This window comes from Pseudorasbora parva, chromosome 12, assembly GCF_024679245.1.
Source record: "Pseudorasbora parva isolate DD20220531a chromosome 12, ASM2467924v1, whole genome shotgun sequence".
Classification (NCBI taxonomy): Eukaryota; Metazoa; Chordata; class Actinopteri; order Cypriniformes; family Gobionidae; genus Pseudorasbora; species Pseudorasbora parva.
In genome coordinates, this window is record NC_090183.1 from 34,208,968 (window position 1) to 34,227,487 (window position 18,520).

Here is an 18,520-nt window from a genome sequence, read left to right on the forward strand (position 1 = left end):
CAGTTCGAGTTTCATGTAAATCAGGGGCGGGTCTTAGCTTCACCATTGGTCCAATAGTTCTAGATTGACAGCTCATCCCATAGCCAGTTACAATTCCCTTTTTGTACAGCCTAGTGAAGTTAATGAAAACTTTATGATGATAATAATAATCAAGTGTACCAGCAAAAGTGCGTGCTTAGTGCTGTTGGCCAGTATCACGAGTTCGCCAGTATCACGAGTCGACAGCAATCAGCTAACCAATCAAGCAGCTGCATAAAGGCGAAAACCATTGTTTTGTATAGATTTTACTTGTGTAATTTTTTCCAATGTCATAGATTTTTTGGACTATAAAAGGGATAGTTCATCCAAAAAAATTAATTTGACGTTTATCTGCTTACCCCCAGGGCATCTAAGATGTAGGTGTGTTTGTTTCTTTAGTAGAACACGAATGAAGATTTTGAACTCCAACCATTGCTTGTATAATGCAGGTCTACAGGCATTATACAAGCAACGGTTGGAGTTCAAAATCTTCATTCGTGTTCTACTAAAGAAACAAACACACCTACATCTTAGATGCCCTGGGGGTAAGCAGATAAACATCAAATTTTCATTTTTGGGTGAACCATCCCTTTAATTAATGTACGTTTAATGTACAAATGTGGATAATAATTATGTTATTATATTGGCCATAACCCTCAGACAAAAGTGTGGATGAGTAAAGACCTCAGACTGTGTGCACTGGGCCAAAATCCAGAATCTACTAGAAGTCACATGAAAGTCTCTCTCACTCTTTCCTCTTTCCCACAGCGATCAACGGCACTCTTTCCGACCCGTGTGATACACCACATCACCTCCATGATCACTCAGCTCTCGTCTGCTTTCCTTCTGGCTATTTCAAAACATAATATATAAATATAATATGTGTGTGTGTGTGTGTGTGTGTGTGTGTGTGTGTGTGTGTGTATATCTTTTGTGCTTTAACGCTTACTTTGATGCATAAAAATTATGTCATATGACCTCTTTTATTTTTTACTTGGTTAAATAACCTCTGACATTTTTGGCCATCTCTGTGACCCCTGCCATTGATCTGCATGGTATGTCTCCTCGTCCGTGCTGACACCAGTTGATTATTTGTTATTCAGAAAAGGAGATGGATTAGAGCACACCTTATAAAAGAAAGTCTTGGGCAGTAAGACGGATGTAAAGTAGGGCAGTGAGATTCCTTCAGCTCTCGTAAGTTGAAGCTTTAAGCAATAACGTCATGCATAGTAAGTTGCTAGTGAGTAATATGAGTGTGTGCACAAGAAACTGTTAATTTGAAACAATCATTGTGTGCATTGTTTTGGTTTGAAGGGGTGGGTGAGGGAAAGTTGGGCATGCCTTAAACGCTACCAGAGTTAATGAGTCCACTTTCACAAAGTATCTGAGGGGAGAACAGGAAAGAGGGAGGGCTGTGTATTCACTCTTTCACTCTCGCCTGTCTGTGTGCAGATTCGCTGTGGGTCACTCCCTCCATCTCCTCGAAGAAGTCTACAACTTCCATTTAAAGAGTGAGCATCTTCCTCCTCCTCCTCCTCCTCCTCCTGAGCTCATGAAAACCTGCAGCCTGTGTCTGGAACTCATGAGCTAGTCAGACCTGTTTGGACCTACAAGATTTTTGATATTTGTTTTAATGTTATAATATCATCATCATCATCATCATCATCATCATCATCATCATCGTATTGTCCACTTCACCATTTAATTCTCTGCATTGACAGGTAAGGAGTTTTTGTTGCAAAACAAAGAATTGTTACAATTATACACAATGGGTAAAATATGTCCATATTTTCATTTTTTATTTAAATACATTAATTTATTTCTTGGTTACAAAATTACAACAATGAATTGAATTAATTTATAATTAGTATACACTGTGTATTTAAACTTTGATTTTGGATGTAATTTAAATGTTGAATTTGAATATAATTCCAGACCATGTCATTTCAATATTTTTGTTTTATGTAAGTGTGGGCTGCAGTTTATTTTTTATATCCACACACACACAAACATTTTTTTTATTTGATTTAAAATGTTCTCCTTTTCACACAGTATTATCACTGAATGCATTTTTCAATTGATTATAATATTTCTTCCCACACTGAGAGAGAGAGAGAGAGAGAGAGAGAGAGAGAGGAGGGAGGGAGCAATGTGCAGTAATGTCTGGAGAGAGTGTGTGAGAGCTTTGTGTGTGTTAAGGCTTTTAAGCAGATTAATATTGCTCTGATTCAAAGGAAAAACCTCAAGGCTTTGCTCTCAGATAAAATATAGAACAATTCTATCCATCCATCCATCCATCCATCCATCCATCCACCCACCCATCCATCCATCCATCCATCCATCCATCCATCCATCCATCCATCCATCCATCGCCAAAAGTATTGGGAGACCCCTCCAAATTATTGAATTCAGGTGTTTCAATCACTTCCATGATCGCATGTAAAATCAAGCACCTAGGCATGCAGATATATGTGAAAGAATGGGTCGCTCTCAGGAGCTCATTGAATTCAGGGCATGGTACTGTGAAAGGTTGCCACCTGTGCATTAAGTCCATTCGTTAAATTTCCTCACTGGTCAACTGTTATTGGTATTGTAACAAAGTGGATGCAATTGGAACAACAGCAACTCAGCCACTAAGTGGTAGGCCACGTAAAATCATGAGTGGGGTCAGCGCATGCTGAGGCACACAGTGATCAGAAGTCACCAACTTTCTGCAGACTCAGTAGCTATAGACCTCCAAACTTCATGTGGCCTTCAGATTAGCTCGAGAACAGTACATAGACAGCTTCTAGAAGGTTTCCATGGCCAAGCAGAAGCATCCAAGCCTTACACCACCAAGTGCAATGCAAAGTGTCAGATGCAGTGGTGTAAAGCACGCCACCACTGGACACTAGAGCAGTGAAAACGTGTTCTCTGAATTTACCAATCACGCTTCTCTGTCTGGCAATCCGATGGACGAGTCTGGGTTTGGCGGTTGCCAGGAGAACAGTACTTGCTGACTGCATTGTACCACGTGTAAAGTTTGCTGGAGAGGGGATAGCGGTGTGGAGGAACTTGACTGAGCATATTTTTGTTCTTTCTTTCTTTCTTTCTTTCTTTCTTTCTTTCTTTCTTTCTTTCTTTCTTTCTTTCTTTCTTTCTTTCTTTCTTTCTTTCTTTCTTTCTTTCTTTCTTTCTTTCTTTCTTTCTTTCTTTCTTTCTTTCTTTCTTTCTTTCTGTCATTCTGTCATTCTGTCATTCATTCTTTATCTATCAATTGTTCGTTCGTTCTTTATTTCTTTCTATCAATCGTTTGTTCCTTTCGGTAACACTTTACAATACGAGTGCACTAAATTGCATCAAAATAGTCATATGCCCCAACAAGTAAAGTCATGACGACATGACACCTTTATAAATCATTAGCTGATGATTAATTAAAGCAGACAATTGGAAGTTGAAATGCATGGCTTTGACCCCTTGTGGTAGTTAACACATTAATTTACATTGTTAGTTAATATAATATTTTATTAAGGAATTAATACAAAAATTACATATTTAACTAATAACAATTTAATGATTACTTAATCTATTAATCATGTAGAATCTTTATTAGTTGCTGATGTAATAATCATTAATAAATGGGTTAGTTCACGATTAGTAATACATTAACTCATGATTATCTGTGCATTAACTAAGCATGAAATAATGCATATTAATGCACCCGTATTGTAGAGTGTTACCTTTCTTTCTTTCTATCGCTCATTTGTTCAATCAATCGTTAATTTGTTATTTCATTCGTTCTTTTTAACGTTTGTTTATTTATTTATTTCTATTGATTGTTCTTTCTATAAATCGTTTGTTCTATCGATCATTCGTTCAGTGGATCAGTCCTTCTTTCTATCGATCATTCATTCTTTATATTGTTTGTTTGTTTTTTCTCTTTCTAGCGATCATTCATTCTTTATATTGTTCATTTGTTTTTTCTTTCTATCGATCATTCGTTCTATCGATTGTTCATTCTTTCTATCGTTCATTCATTCTTTTTAGCGACTGTTCATTAGGTCGATCTGTCTGTCTATCATTCTATAGTTCTATCTATTATTTTATCTATTTTAGAGGAAAAAAATGATATAAGCTGCAAATCCATTTTATGTTTTAATTAGTAAACATCTCATTATTGTTAATTAAAATGGCGTAAAATACAATTCTAAACCACTGATTTAAATAAGTTAATAAATAATTCAATATTAAAGTTTGGTGTTTGCAGAATGACTTTCTAGTAATGTCAATGTCATCTGCAACTACATCTGCTTTTGAATCCCCCAACCATCTTACTGTCCGGCCCACCCTGAGACTTGCAAACTAAAGCCTGATTTTAATTGGGGTAGAAAGAGAAATAACAGTCTACTGAAGGATTGCATGTTTCTGCAGGCTGTTAACACACTTTTGTAATGACTGGCACAATAAAGACCTTGTTTGGTTCAGCAACAGTGAGAAACCAAACAAGCACCGGTCACTGGTCATTGGTCACAGGTTACTGATATACCCAAGTGTCCATTAAAGCAGACCTTGAGCTTTCAACACACAATGACTCTCCTCTGTGTCTGAACTGTAGCACACAGATCTTTGAGAAAAGGGTGACCTCTAGTCAATCCAATTACCTTGGACACTCCAGAAGAGGGGTTTATCGGCCCCATAACTAATTATTCCTTAAACATTATTGTTTTGCCGTCTCATTGATTAGTCGTGGCACTTTTTTGGTGGTCTTTTTTTTCTCACTCCCTATGGTTGCTAAAGACTATATTAGTTAGTGCTCAAGGACATAATAGCTCTCTTTTTTTCTTTCACTTTTAAACACATCAAAACGATTGGTCATAGACAGAAATAGCTCTAATCTCATAGGCGTGTGTAATGTGTGAAGTGATGTCATACTCAATAATATTTTTTAAAAATGTCACTAAGCTTGATCTGCTCTTATGGAGACCTTATTCAAGGCAGGCAATCTGTTAGTAAAAAAGAGGTTTTTATTTGATGTTGTGTCCTGACTTTTCTCCCAAGTTCCACTTGGGGGAGCTGTTTAATAAAGTCAATCTAAGGAGTGAGGCTTGCTAAAACAATTACTATTGCTCATTCTTATGAGTAGTGATTTCATTATTGAATCGGCTTGTGGAAAATTTAATTCATGGAATTAAGTTGAATTGTATTGTATTTAGATTGACTGAGATTAATGCAATACAGTATGTTTAATTTCATCACATTTGTGAACTTTAACTAATTTGACTTCATATGGTGTAAAATATCTAGATAATAGTTGTATTAATGAACTATATTAATGTGACCACTGATCAGTACAATAGTGTGTGTCTAGACCTCTCTATTTTATATGGGAGAGAAGTCGTTAAATTTAGAGTAGGGCAGTGTTATTTTAGTGTTATTAAATCAACAAATTTTATGAATATGAAATATGCCTTATTATAATTTCCATTTTAGTTCAGGTTTTAGTACTTTTATGTGACTTTTGTCTTCCTTAAAAATATTTATTTAGCTTTGATTTATTTATTTCAGTTATTTCAAAAATGCTAATATTTACATTTTTAAAAGTTTTTCAGAATATTTATGTTATTTATATTTTTATAAGTGTTTAGTTTTACTTAATACCAACAATGGAGTACAAGGGTGGGTTTAGTTTAAAGGCTTAAAAATATCTATACAACAGTACATTGCGACAATATCAATCTATTTAAGGTATAAAGGATTTGAAAAGATTTTTGACATTTTCTAAAGCTGTGCATAGATGCTGTCAGTATACGTCCATTGTGTTTCAGCTCATATCCAAGTTATTAAAGGTGTACATATTAAAGGTGTAGCTAGGTGTGTATGACAGGTCTTTGTGTGAATGACTCGGAGGGAGTACGGTCATGAGACCCTTAAACCCTAAATCATCAATCCTTCTTCCAAAATGTGTTTTTGTATTACCCTGATTCATAATTCATAAGCCTATTGTAAGTGTTCATATTTTAGAATTTTAGATGCTTAGGGTGTTTCTTTTTACCATTTCAAGATTTCCACCAGGAAGTAGGGCCACTTTTAGACATACACTTGCAAGCACTTTCCGTAAGCAGTTTCCCTTGGGGAACCTCCGTTTGAAAGTGCGTTTAACTTCATCTAGTGTATTATCATTTTGGTTTGTTTTTTAAAGCTACTGTTTTTCAAGATTTACAAAAAAAAAATAGAATGAGAACATGAAGCCATTTTTCAAACCGTGTTTTTGTCTTACCCTGAATCATTATGTATACTTATAACAAGTGTTTATATTGGGACTATTTCAGACTGGTCTGATAGGAGTCACTGCGTGACTGACTCGCCATAGACATAAACAGTGAGAAGTAGCTCCGGCTGTAATGTTCTTCCGCAAGATGCTTGCAGTTCTGTTTATTAACTGCTAGAGTGCAAAAAGCTACAGCTTTAATATTTAATGGAAAATAATAAAATATGAATTATGAATATATGAATATAGCTTTTTATAGCCCAAATATATAGGCCTACAGGCAGATAGCATGATGCGTAAAACTCAAGAGGAGAAAAAAAAGTGTAAATGATAAAATGTAAATAATAATCAGCTCCATTGTGGATTCCAAGTGGCCTTACAGTGTTAAACACATTGCAAGGGTTCCACCAGTAGTGGGCACTCGTGCAACGTAAGAAATGATGACATGCAGCCCGCGTGAATAAGACGGAGGGATGTTAGCGAGGAAAGGACATAAAAAAATTAACTTAAACGCAGCGTTAGCGAGGCTCAAGACAGAGGGAGGCTCTCTAACCTTGTTGCCAAGTCTACTTCCCATGGGATTTTTTTTTTCTTCCGTGGGTTGATTTTTACCCCCGTACATAGGATGTTTAAATGGAATGCACAAAGCCCTTGATCACTTGGAATCTGCATTTTTTTTTCTTAAATTAAATGTTTCCTTATTCCTTAAATATGCACAATTCTTTAGGTCTATATATGCTTGTTATGTTGCAGAACATATAAAAAATTACACAGAACTATAACTGTTTTCAAAAAAGGTAGCTTGCTTAGTGGTTAAATGTGAAAATTACTCCGAAATCACCCCCCTAAAGGCTACCCTTAAATAGGGCATTATTTAAAGGGAAAGCTATTTGTAGTGGTGTCCGAAATCTTTATATCACTTTATTAAGTGCAATCATTCAATTCCACATTGGACCACTAACAAGTGTGCAGCCGATGCACTGTACACATTCAAAGAAGTAGGGAATAGGGTTTAGAGGCGATTTTGGATTCCACCTAGACTTTTGTGGGGGTAAATTCATAGACAGTAAAAGAAATGGACAGAGCTATCCCATTGACTTCAATGGCGGAAAGTGATGTCAGTAAAGGAGCACTCACTTCCTGATGGCTGAGCGAACTGCGCAGGCTCAGACTGAGCTTGACAAAATCTGAATCACGTTGTTTTAATATTTTCTCCCGTTGCTTTTGGCTCACTATGGGCTTCTCCCCATTCTTCTCCCCTGACTTTATCAGACTTTATGTCTCCACGTCCCCCCGACTGTCTCATAGACAGTAAAAGATTGCCTGCGAGCGTCTCCTCAGGTCTATACGGTAATTTCTTAACTGTGCGACAGTCGCATTGGTTATGACGCAATCGTTAGCCTATTTTTACAAAAACAGCTTCTGCGGGGCGATCGTGTAAGATACAAGGTAACGGAGCCTTTTATGCATTGTCGTGTTTCTTTAGAAATAAACAATGGACAAATGGAGTCTTTAAACGCCTCAGATGTAAAGTTATTCACTGTCAAAGTGACTCAAAAATGAATGGGAGTCAATGGGATGCTAACAGCAGGTGATGGCTTGGTTAGCAATGGTCGCCCCTATGGGTGGAACGCTTTCCGAGTGCTAGATTACCCCCTTGGGTATATTGAGCGCAATCTGCTGTGATGTCACAATCGTGTTGCATTGACATTGAGGCCATTTTTTTTTTTGGTGAGGCAGATAGCATATAGATAGATAGCATAAACACATATTTACTACATTAGTAATTTCTCGCTATAAATTACATCAGAAGTGAAAAATATTGAATGAAAGAAAAAAAAAATAGCCTACATTTACACAAACTGACCAGCAAACAACTTTCAGACGCCATTGTTTCCCCTCAGCTAAATTGTCAGTTGAATGGAAAGCACAGGATTGTGAGATATCAAAGGCAGCGAAGGATATGTGTATGATGCCTTCAAAACTTGATCAGATGAAGGTATCTCAGTAGACAGGAAGTGAAGCAAACATTAGATTCGGACGTGGCTTGATGCCTTCATGCCTTTAAATGTGTCCTCCGAAGGAAGCATTTTCCAAGCATCTTTCCAAGAAAGCTTGAAAATGCTGCATTTCAAGATAGACTTGACATCTTCAAGGCACATTGCCTTCACTTCCTGTCTCCTGAGATACCATCATTTGATCGATTTTTGAAGGCAGCATAGATGTATCCTTTGATATACCTCAATCCTGTGCTTTCTATTCTGTGACAGTTGATCTAAAAATAATGCGTTCTGAAAGTGGCTGTGTTTGGTTTGTGTAATGTTTTCCACTTCTAAAGTAACTTCTAGCGAGAAATTACTATTGTAGTAATTAAATATTTGCTTAGTTTTCATCAAAGCTCGCTCTATTTTGCTGTAGATCATTAAACCGTTATGCTGCCTCTGAATGTTTAAGTCGGTCTGAAATTACTTTTGTGAGGTGCCGCCTTGTGCAAACTTTGCCGCCAAAGGCACTGCCTGATAAGGCAGCAGGGCAACAAGTCAGTTACTTTAGCTTTTGGACGGATATACTGAGAGATCCTTCCTGTCAGAAGGTCTGTCCAAATAACCTTGAAGAAGTTGAGAGCACTTCAAAATGGCACCCGGGATTCCTCCAAGAGTAAGTGCTAAGGGAAGTTTGCAAATGCAGCAAAAGCGGGATGGATTTTGCAGGAAATTATACATATGATACTCGCCCGTCTGTCTCGTCATATCTGTAAATAGAGAAAAGTTGGCTACTTGGTTGCGTGTATGGTTATGTTTTTTTGTTTTTTTTACTCAACAAATGGGTAAGGTATTTTATTAAACAGATAAATTGACATGTATAGCTCACACTTCTGTGGATAAATACATATTATTCCATATATCTAATGTGTCTAGTTAATTACAATGAGTCTTGAAAATGTGTGAATTGTATTTGAGTCTATTTGCTATATGTATATGAAGCACTAGAGGGGGCAGGTGCATCCTTATGGAATGAAACCATATGTAATTCAGTTCTGCATCAATTTTTTTTTCTTTTTTTTTGCTATACAACATTATTCTATGTGGCCCTAAATTTTAATCTGGAAATGTAAGTGTCAAAAGACCTGTCTCAACTGCTAGTTACCATAAAAATAACACTTATGCTGCATTAAGAAATCATTTGACCTCAATGTTCCCTTTTTCCCCCAGTCCAGTGTGCCGAAGTGAAGATGTACCTGGAGAATAAGAGTAATATTGAGGTGGAGATGTCTCAAACCGGAGGCCAGGGCCACTCCAGCAGGGTAGGCAGCAGAAAGTCTGACACTGTGGCTGGGAACTTTGATGAGCTTCGTCTGCTGGAGGGATTCTCTGGAAAAAGAGAGACACAGAAATTGCTGCAGGCTGCAGCCATGCCCTCGGGACACTGCATAATCTACACCGACGTCCATCAAGAGGATAGGTAAGACAGTAGTTTTTGGGGTTTTAACTATGTAATACTTAATCTGAATTCTGTTAAAGGGATAGTTCACCCCTAAATTAAAATCCATACATCATCATCATCATCATCATCATCTTTTACTGATTCTAACTGTTCCAAACAAAAATACTTACTTACTTCTCTAGGGAACACAAAATAATTTTTCAAAGTCATTGGGGTATTAAAAAAATCACATTGACCCTTTCATCATCTGAAAAAAAGAAATATTTTTTTTCAAATGAGAACATTCAAATTCTAACAGAAATGTCCTTTATTGTGTGAACTGAAGAAAGTTACTTTTAAAAGTAGGCCTAATGCTTTACAATATTATGTTTTAAAAAGTAACTAATTGAGTTTAGTTATGGAAAGTAATGTGTTATGTTTTGTGTTTTTTAATAATAATAAAAACAAGGAAAAGTTCTATTTTGATAAATATAAAGCCCCTTTCAAACCAAAAGAAAAGTGAATGAGCCTCAGGCTGAAGAAAATGCAAATTCACTCATGTACAGTAGAGGACGCAGCTCAAGCAAACCTTTCAGCTGTGCTTCCATTATGGATTACAAAAGAATAGGACACAGGAGAAGAAAGCTCAGCATTCTTCACATAAGCAATATAAACAAAAACAAAATAAAACACAATTTGCTTATTGGTATAGTTGAATTGGATCAGCAAATACACTGGCTAAAGTGAAATTAAATGCATAAAGCATATTTTTGTGTATTACATATTTATGTAACTTGCAGATGTTCATAATATTCCCAGTTTGCATTTGACTGTTTTAATTCATTTTGAAGAATACTAAATCTCTTCTTGTGCGAGAGATTTTGTCTAGAACTAAAATAACCATCATGTTTACACAACCCACCATTTTTTCTTAAAGCCCAGAGTTTCCAAGTTAGGGGTGTGTCAGTGAGAAAATCTGGTGGATGTAATAGATCCTTCGTCTGTACTGGTGGTACACTCATTTAAATGTCCCGTTCTTCGCGATTCCATCTTTCAAACTTTAGTTAGTGTATAATGTTGCTGTTAGAGCATAAATAATACCTATAAAATTATAAAGCTCAAAGTTCAATGCCAAGCGAGATATTTTATTGAACAGAAGCTTCCTTTCAAAGCCTACAGCGAACGGCCGGTTTGGACTACACCCCTGCACTTCCTTCAGGAATGACGTCACTAGAACCGTTTGTTGGCTAACCCTCCGCCCACAAGAACACACAAAATAGGGGGCGTGGTCTCGTTGCTCTCCCATGTGGAGAAGAGCGCGCATTCAGCGCTTGCATCTCCCCGTTATGGTAAGAGGCGGGACCTTTCCGGGCAAAGTGCGCTAAACTGCTGTCCAATTACAACACGGGAAGTGCTGGCCCAATCAGAACTCGTTACGTATTTCTGAAGGAGGGACTTCATAGCACAAGGAAATCATCAGGCCGTTTTTAGGAAAGAGGAAACAGCGGTGTACAGATTGTGTGAAAAATACTGTTTTTTTACACGCGAAACATGAACTCGTGTTATATTGCACACTGTAAACATAATCAAAGCTTCGAAAACACACGAAGAACGGGGCCTTTAAAATATATTTTTTTAATAATTGTTTCATTTACAATAAATCTGGCAGCTGCATGTACAAAATACAATGGTATTGTAGAATTAAAATAAAGTATTACAATTACATTTTCAGCACCTTCATGCTGACACATACCTTATGCACATTTATTTATTTGCCTTTTTGCAGAAGAGTTAAAAAAAATCTTGCTGATTGTTTTGTAGAAATGGAATGTTCCCATCTTGTTCAGACCAAAGTGACTTGAATGCATCTGTTGGAAAAACTCATGAATACAAACTTCCCAGCAGGATTATAACGCACCAAATGCCAAAGATGATTTGGACAAACGGATAGTCCCACACCCCAAGCACACTCAATTGTTTGAGCCAGAAGTCAAGCACAAGCTAACAGATCAATGTTTTGATGGTGCCACAGTGTTTACGCTCTTTAGGGAGATCAGTCAATGACTTGCTTATAGTTGTCTCTGCACATTAAACTGCGGGAGGATAAATCATTTTAACATAAAAAAAATAACATGTCACCTTCAAAATATGCTTCTGAGAAACCTCATGCTGGGAAAATCATTAATTTAGCGAAAATCCTAATGCAGAATGTGCTTTGCGAATTCATTGTAACATTTCCCTTCCACTATTATGACTGACATTCAGCATTATAAGGTCCCCAGAACCTTTAGTGAGAGCGTTTCTGTGTGAAACAGCTGCTAATCGACTCCAAAGAGGATTGGTGCTCACGTGTGAAGTCTCATTACTGTAGTAACGTCATGTGGTTAAAATGTGTGTGAGAGAGTGTACTATAGAATATGACGATGGGGGTCTTAATCTTAAGCTTTTGGTTGTGACACTTTTCGGATTAGACACTACAGTGTTAGATCAGTCATCACGTGATTAATTGTTAGTCAGGCATGAATTCAGATTTGCTTCTTCTCTCGTGACTGCTCTCCTGCAGGAATTCTTTATTGATAACCACTGCTGTGACTGCTCTTAATGAAATCAGCTGATCACATGCATTTCAATAGTTGGTTGTTCTCTCTCTCTCTCTCTCTCTCTTTCTGTCTTATGGGAAATATTCCATAATTTAATTGTATAGAAACCTTCAATAGTTGTTTGTTCTCTCTTTTTATGTTCAATGGGAATATGCTATAGTTTTTATATAATTATAGCAAATTTCCAATAGTACAGAAAAAAATATGCAGTTGGTTCACACTTAGCAGCTGTAACAGCTTTAACTCTTCTTGGAAGACTTTCTACAAGGTTTAGGAGTGTTTTTATAAGAATTTTGGACCATTCTTCTAAATGCGCATTTGTAAAGTAAGGCACTGGTGTTGGATGAAAAGTCCTGTATCACAGTCTCCACTCTAATTCATCCCAAAGGTGTTCTATCGGGTTTAGGGTCAGTCAAGTTCCTCCACACCAAACTCGCTAATCCATGTCTTTATGGACTTTGCTTTGTGCACTGCAGTGGACAATCATGTTGGAAAAGGAATGGGCCATCCACAAACTGTTCACTAAGTTGGGAGCATGAAATTGTCCAAAATGTCTTGGTTCTTTTCAGCAGAACTAAGGGGCAAACCCCTGAATCCCCCCTTCACCAAACTTTACACTTGGCACAATGCAGTCAGGCAAGTACGGTTCTCCTGGAAACAGTCAAACCCAGACTCGTCCATCAGATTGCCAGACAAAGTATCGTGATTCGTCACTAGAGAAACATCTCCACTGCTCTAGTGTCCAGTGGCGGCGTGCTTTACACCACTGCATCCAACACTTTGCATTGCACTTGGCAATGTAAGACTTGGATGCAGATGCTCAGCCATAGGAATTCATTCCATAAAGCTCTTTACACACAGTTCTTGAGCTGCTCTGAAGGCCACACAAAACTTGGAGGTCTGTAGCTATTGACTGCAGAAATTTTACGACTTCTGCACACTGTGCGCCTCAGCATGCGCTGACCCCGCTCCACATAAAGGCCTACCACTTCGTGGCTGATTTGCTGTTGTTCCCAATTGCTTCTACTTTGTTATAATACCACTAACAGTTGATCGTGGAATATTTAGTAGTGAGGAAATTTCATGAATGGGCTTATGCCACAGGTGGCAACCTATCCTGCTAACGCTTGAATTCACTGAGCTCCTGAGATCGACCCATTCTTTCACAAATGTTTGTTGAAGCAGTCTGCATGCTAAGTGCTTCATTTTATACACCTGTGGCCTGTGGCCAAGTGATTGAAAAACCTGAATTCAATGATTTGGAGGGGTGTCCCAATACTTTTGGCAATATAGTGTATATTGTTAGAATGTATTAGAATTTATACCATCGGCAAAGCTAAATTTCATACTTGTTAATACTTTTGTGTCACATGATCCTTCATAAATCATTCTAATATGCCGATTTGGAGCTCCAAAAAACAATCACCATTGAACATTGAACATTGTTTACATTTTACAATGCTCAAAAACCAATTTTTTCTTCTTCTTCTTCCAGACTGCTTTAATGAATGGAAAGTTCAAAAGAACAGCATTTATTTAAAATAGAAATCTTTTGTAATGCTGTAAAAGGTCTTTATGTGAAATGTAATTGAATGTCTCAGTTAGCATTAAGTTAGACTGATTGATATTCTAGGCCAGATCTAAGAGGATGGTGGGTGTCCCACTACTAGGTTATTTACCCCCCCACCCCTTTCGTTTAATTCTCATCTGGACCTCACACACAGTTCCAGGCACAATAAGAGAAGGCTTTACTTCATTTATAAATCCTGCATTCGGTGAGCTAACATTTCAAATCTCCTCTCCGTTGTGTAACTGCAGAGAGAGGGATTAAAGGCCTTGAAATATCCTGTCTAATCTCCCTTTTGCCCAAACTCGACACCAGGATATATCCTGGAGGCCATGGCTATTATGTCTTGTCTGGAGCACACAGACGCGCACACACACACTCCCCATCCCAGCTGTTTGCAGTGAGCCGAGGCATCGGTAGGGGTGGATGAGTTGTTTGAGTCCTCTGTAATGCTAAGCAGCTGAGGTTTGGGATTTGCCCAATGATGTGTTAGAATTGGACTGGGGTTGACTCTATAGTCTGGCCTGTGCTGAGCAACACTGATCTATTTTCTGGCCCTGTGCAAAGGACTCTTCATAACTCACACACATAAACTCATAGCCAATTGAAGAGATAAGAGGGACTTTACTCATTTAAACTGTCATTTATTACGACAAACAGAGAATTTTTCATGATTATTAGATTACGGAAGGGTCTACAGTAATTAGTCTGCAGAATTCTCTGGATTTCCATCTGTTCTATTCATACAGCCAAAAAATATCAACACACTGGTGTCTATGAGCAATAGCTCAGAACCAGACTCTTTCCACTCTTCTTCTTGAGACTTATATTGATTTTTCTGTTGTTATTTAGTGTATGAGATGTGAAATTGCTTTATGACTACAGTTAATAAAGATATCATTGTCTGAGGAGGAAGGAATACTAAAGGTATACTATCAGTAGCTCAAATTATCGAAACATTACGTGTGCTACATTATGCATGTAGTACCATACTCTATGGACACATATGCGGCACAATGCACTAAAACTGATTTCCTGGGTCAGGATTTCAGGCTTTTTATGCATTATATTCTCCATTTCTTCCAACTATTTGTTGAATTTAGTGGATATCTGATATATGACATGTTAAAAGATAAATACTTTAAAATCGTGAGACAGTGGCACTGACTTTTGTGGGGAATCATGCATTACATGAGCCTGTCACTGGCACAGATAAAGGGAACAAAGCAATCGTTTGATTTATTTCATTGTGCCACTGTGCTTTATAGCATGTAGACCAAGGTCAGAACATTATTTCAGTCTTCAAGGCCTGGATAAGCAGGATGATGTCGTCCTTAAACCTGTCATGCCCATATCACACTGTTGCCTCTATGAATCTGCACACCACCTGATGCCCATCCACCCTGACAAGTTATGAGGTGTCATAGTTAAATCATCAAGACAGCCTGCCTACAGACGACTGTAGGAGGACATAATGGATCAGAAGGATGTAACTTATACAATTGCTGTTAACCTTTTGGACATGTAACTGGTCAGGGCTGTGCCCAGATATTTTGAGTTGCATGTGGTCAAGTGGGAAAAAAGGGCTCTCGTTTCATATTACTATAAATATAGTAATATATAGTAAAAATATAGTAATATTTCGATTGTAGTTTATGCGCATGTTTTCTTATTGGATCTCATCTTGGTGTTTCCATTCAGCATTTATTTACGCGATATGCCAAATGTGCATAAAAATAGGTGGTTGGAAACATAGATAGATGTATCCTTTGCTGCCTTCCAATCCTGTGCTTTCTATTATGTTACAGTTGCGTCTGCGTCTGAAAGTTGCGGTTGGTGGTCAGTTTGTGTTTAAATGTATGTTTTATACTACATATATTACATGATATTATCATAGAAGACTAAATCTAATTTAGGGAATAATTAGATCGATTTTTTGGGGGGGGGCATTGCTTTAATTTTGGTAGCATTTTCAACCCTGCACACACTATTTTACCCCAACGCCAGACTTCTTCTTCAGACACGCTTAAAGGGTTACAGTGTTTTTTTGATATTCAGTGATTTAGCATTAAGCTTTGAATTTAAACTGGGTCATTAATGTCAGAATCTTAAAGGGATAATTCATCCAAAAATGAAAAATCTTTGACGGTCCACATGAAAACAAAGATTCTATGACGCCAAAACCCTCATGGTTGGTTTTAACTACAGCTACAAACCCCATAGTGTCTACAACTGTGCTGGTGACAATAAGTGCTTATCAGGATCAACTTAGAAAATGCTAGATTTTCTAAAATATTTGAAGTAGGCCCTATGTAAAGTTTGTGGCATAGACTTTAAAATATGTACAAGAGTTTAACACACTGGTTTGTTATTGTAAGTGTATTGGCGTCACATTTCCATGTCCCTAAACATGACGGGGGAAATGCACTTAATGACTTAAAAAAGGAGACTTATCTATTCAGAGAGAAATGGTGCAAAGTCCTTGAGCACCATTTGGGGTCTATCTGTGCACGTGCATTTGTTTACAATACTACATATATAGGCTTATATGTTATGATCATTTAGCTTACACCTTGTTTGACTTGTAGACTAGGAGGTTTGATAGGGCTGTGAAGATGACTAAACAGACCCAAAAGGAGGAATGACTTTGAGATCTGCTCAAAGACTTTTAGTTCCATTTTATTTCACCTGCCAGTTTTTATAGAAGAGTCATTAAAAATGAATGCCAAGAATTGATTTCTAAATGTGGCTGAGATGTTATTTATGAAAGACATCATGCTCGGATTTAATAAGTCCTCTTCTTATTTCCAGGCACAGCTTCAGTATGGTAAACCTTCTGAAAGGCAAACCCAACCAAGCCAATCACACAGAACGGTCACCCCTTCTCACATTCCCCCAAAACGACAGGTGAGACTATGTATATTTCCTAGTTGGTTTCTCAGTATTTCATTTGTGATGTTTTTTAGTTCTGGGTTTCTTTTCTATTCAGCAGTAAACAATTCTGGAGCTCGTACACTATAATAACTTTTTTTCAATTAGTCATTTGCAAAAATGATATAATGCATTACGATCAGAGGTTGATGAGCGTATATAATGATATATAGGCTAGCAAACGATACTAATCAAATTGTACTGGCATTTCTGGCTATTTCAATATTCATTCATCATTAATCACTAATTGTTAAGCATTATAGAATATCATATTATTTTGTAAGTTATTATAAAGCATTAACCAATCGCACACAGGGAATTTCTCCCTCTTTTTTCATAAGTTGCAGATTGTAAAGACCTGTTGACTTGCCTTTAGTCAAAGGTGGCTTCTGCAGAACAGCTGTATGAATATTACCTGGGGTATGTAATTACCGACCTTGTTCTCATTCAGTAATGAGAAAAGGTGGCTTTGTGACCTTCATTTCCAACAATTACTTCATATATTACCAGGTTGAAGGCAAACACAGTTCCTCACATAATGTATGGCATTTTGATATCTTGAAGTGGTCTTGACCTCTTTGTACTTCTTAATTAAACCAAACAGTGCCTGCAGTACACTATCTGCACTCTCAGTTGTCAGCCTCTATAATAAGTGGGAATGATTCCAACAGATTGAATTTGATACCAAACTGGAAAAATGTTCACAGTTCAGTTTGCTTAACCACTTATGTATTATTAGCCATGTCGTTTGCATAAGAATCGTTTAAAAAGTTTTGTATTTTTGCATGCAAATGAATATTTTTATGTGGGAAGCAATAGTTCTGTTGTCATTGTTCCATTCATTTCCTGTTTTCCTCAGCATGTGTCCTTGATTCACCCATGCTTCCCTACCAGCACTCTAAAGCCAGTGATTTTTTTTTATGTAACAAGAGTCATATGAATGAAAGAGTGTTTGAAGAGCCATAGGCATAAGGATCACACCTGTATTTAATTTTGTTGGGATGTGTAGGATAAGTCTTGCAACTGCTAATGAAAATTCAAATTGAATCATACTCAGGATTTTAAAGTATTCATTATTTTCCTATGGTCAAGTCATCTTTATTTATATAGCACTTTATACAGCTGCATATTGTTTCAAAGCAGATTTACAGTGATAAACAGGGAAATAATTGTTCAATGATACAAACAGAATTCAATTCTGCTGTAAAGCACCTCTAAAAAACTATAGTAAACAGTCATTATTCAGTTCCAGTCAGTTCAGAATGTTCAGAATTCAGTTCCGTTCAATAACTGTGTAACGTTAATCAATTATGGAATAAGTTCAGTTCAGTTCTATAAAGCTATGATGCCATCTTTCAGCTCAGTTCAATACAACAGTGTTAGTGCATTCAAATCAGTAATATTGCAGAAGGTTAAGTGTCCCCAAATAAGAAAACCGAAAGGTGACAGTGGTGAGGAATCCAAACTTGTATTGGTGATAGAAATGGAGAAAAACTCAACCATAGAGCCGGAGCCCAGTAGTGTTTTGTTTTGGAAGAACAGTTATTCCCCTATTCCCCCCTATTCCTGAAAACATGGATATATGAGGTCAAAAAGGTTGAGAATCGACTGCCTTATTGTTTTTTGAGCTTGGCCTATAATAACCAACAGTACCATGCTTCTTTAAAAGCTATTTTTAAAGCTTCTTTAAAAATCATATACATCAAGTTATATTTTGGTGAAACACTGCTGATG

At 37.2% G+C, this 18,520-nt stretch overlaps 1 protein-coding gene across 2 annotated transcripts in view; it reads left to right on the top strand.

Moving 5' to 3' along the window:
* Positions 1-18,520, top strand: part of oca2 (oculocutaneous albinism II) — a 118,629-nt gene that overhangs the window by 5,187 nt on the left and 94,922 nt on the right. Inside the window, exons 2-4 of one of the 2 annotated variants that reach the window (XM_067458455.1) lie at positions 1,471-1,739; positions 9,478-9,727; positions 16,667-16,762. In XM_067458455.1, coding sequence (XP_067314556.1) covers positions 9,498-9,727; positions 16,667-16,762 — 326 coding nt within the window. In that variant the 5' untranslated portion in view covers positions 1,471-1,739; positions 9,478-9,497. Of the gene's footprint in view, positions 1-1,470; positions 1,740-9,026; positions 9,093-9,477; positions 9,728-16,666; positions 16,763-18,520 lie in introns of those variants that run through there. The other variant, XM_067458454.1, reaches the window with a different exon arrangement.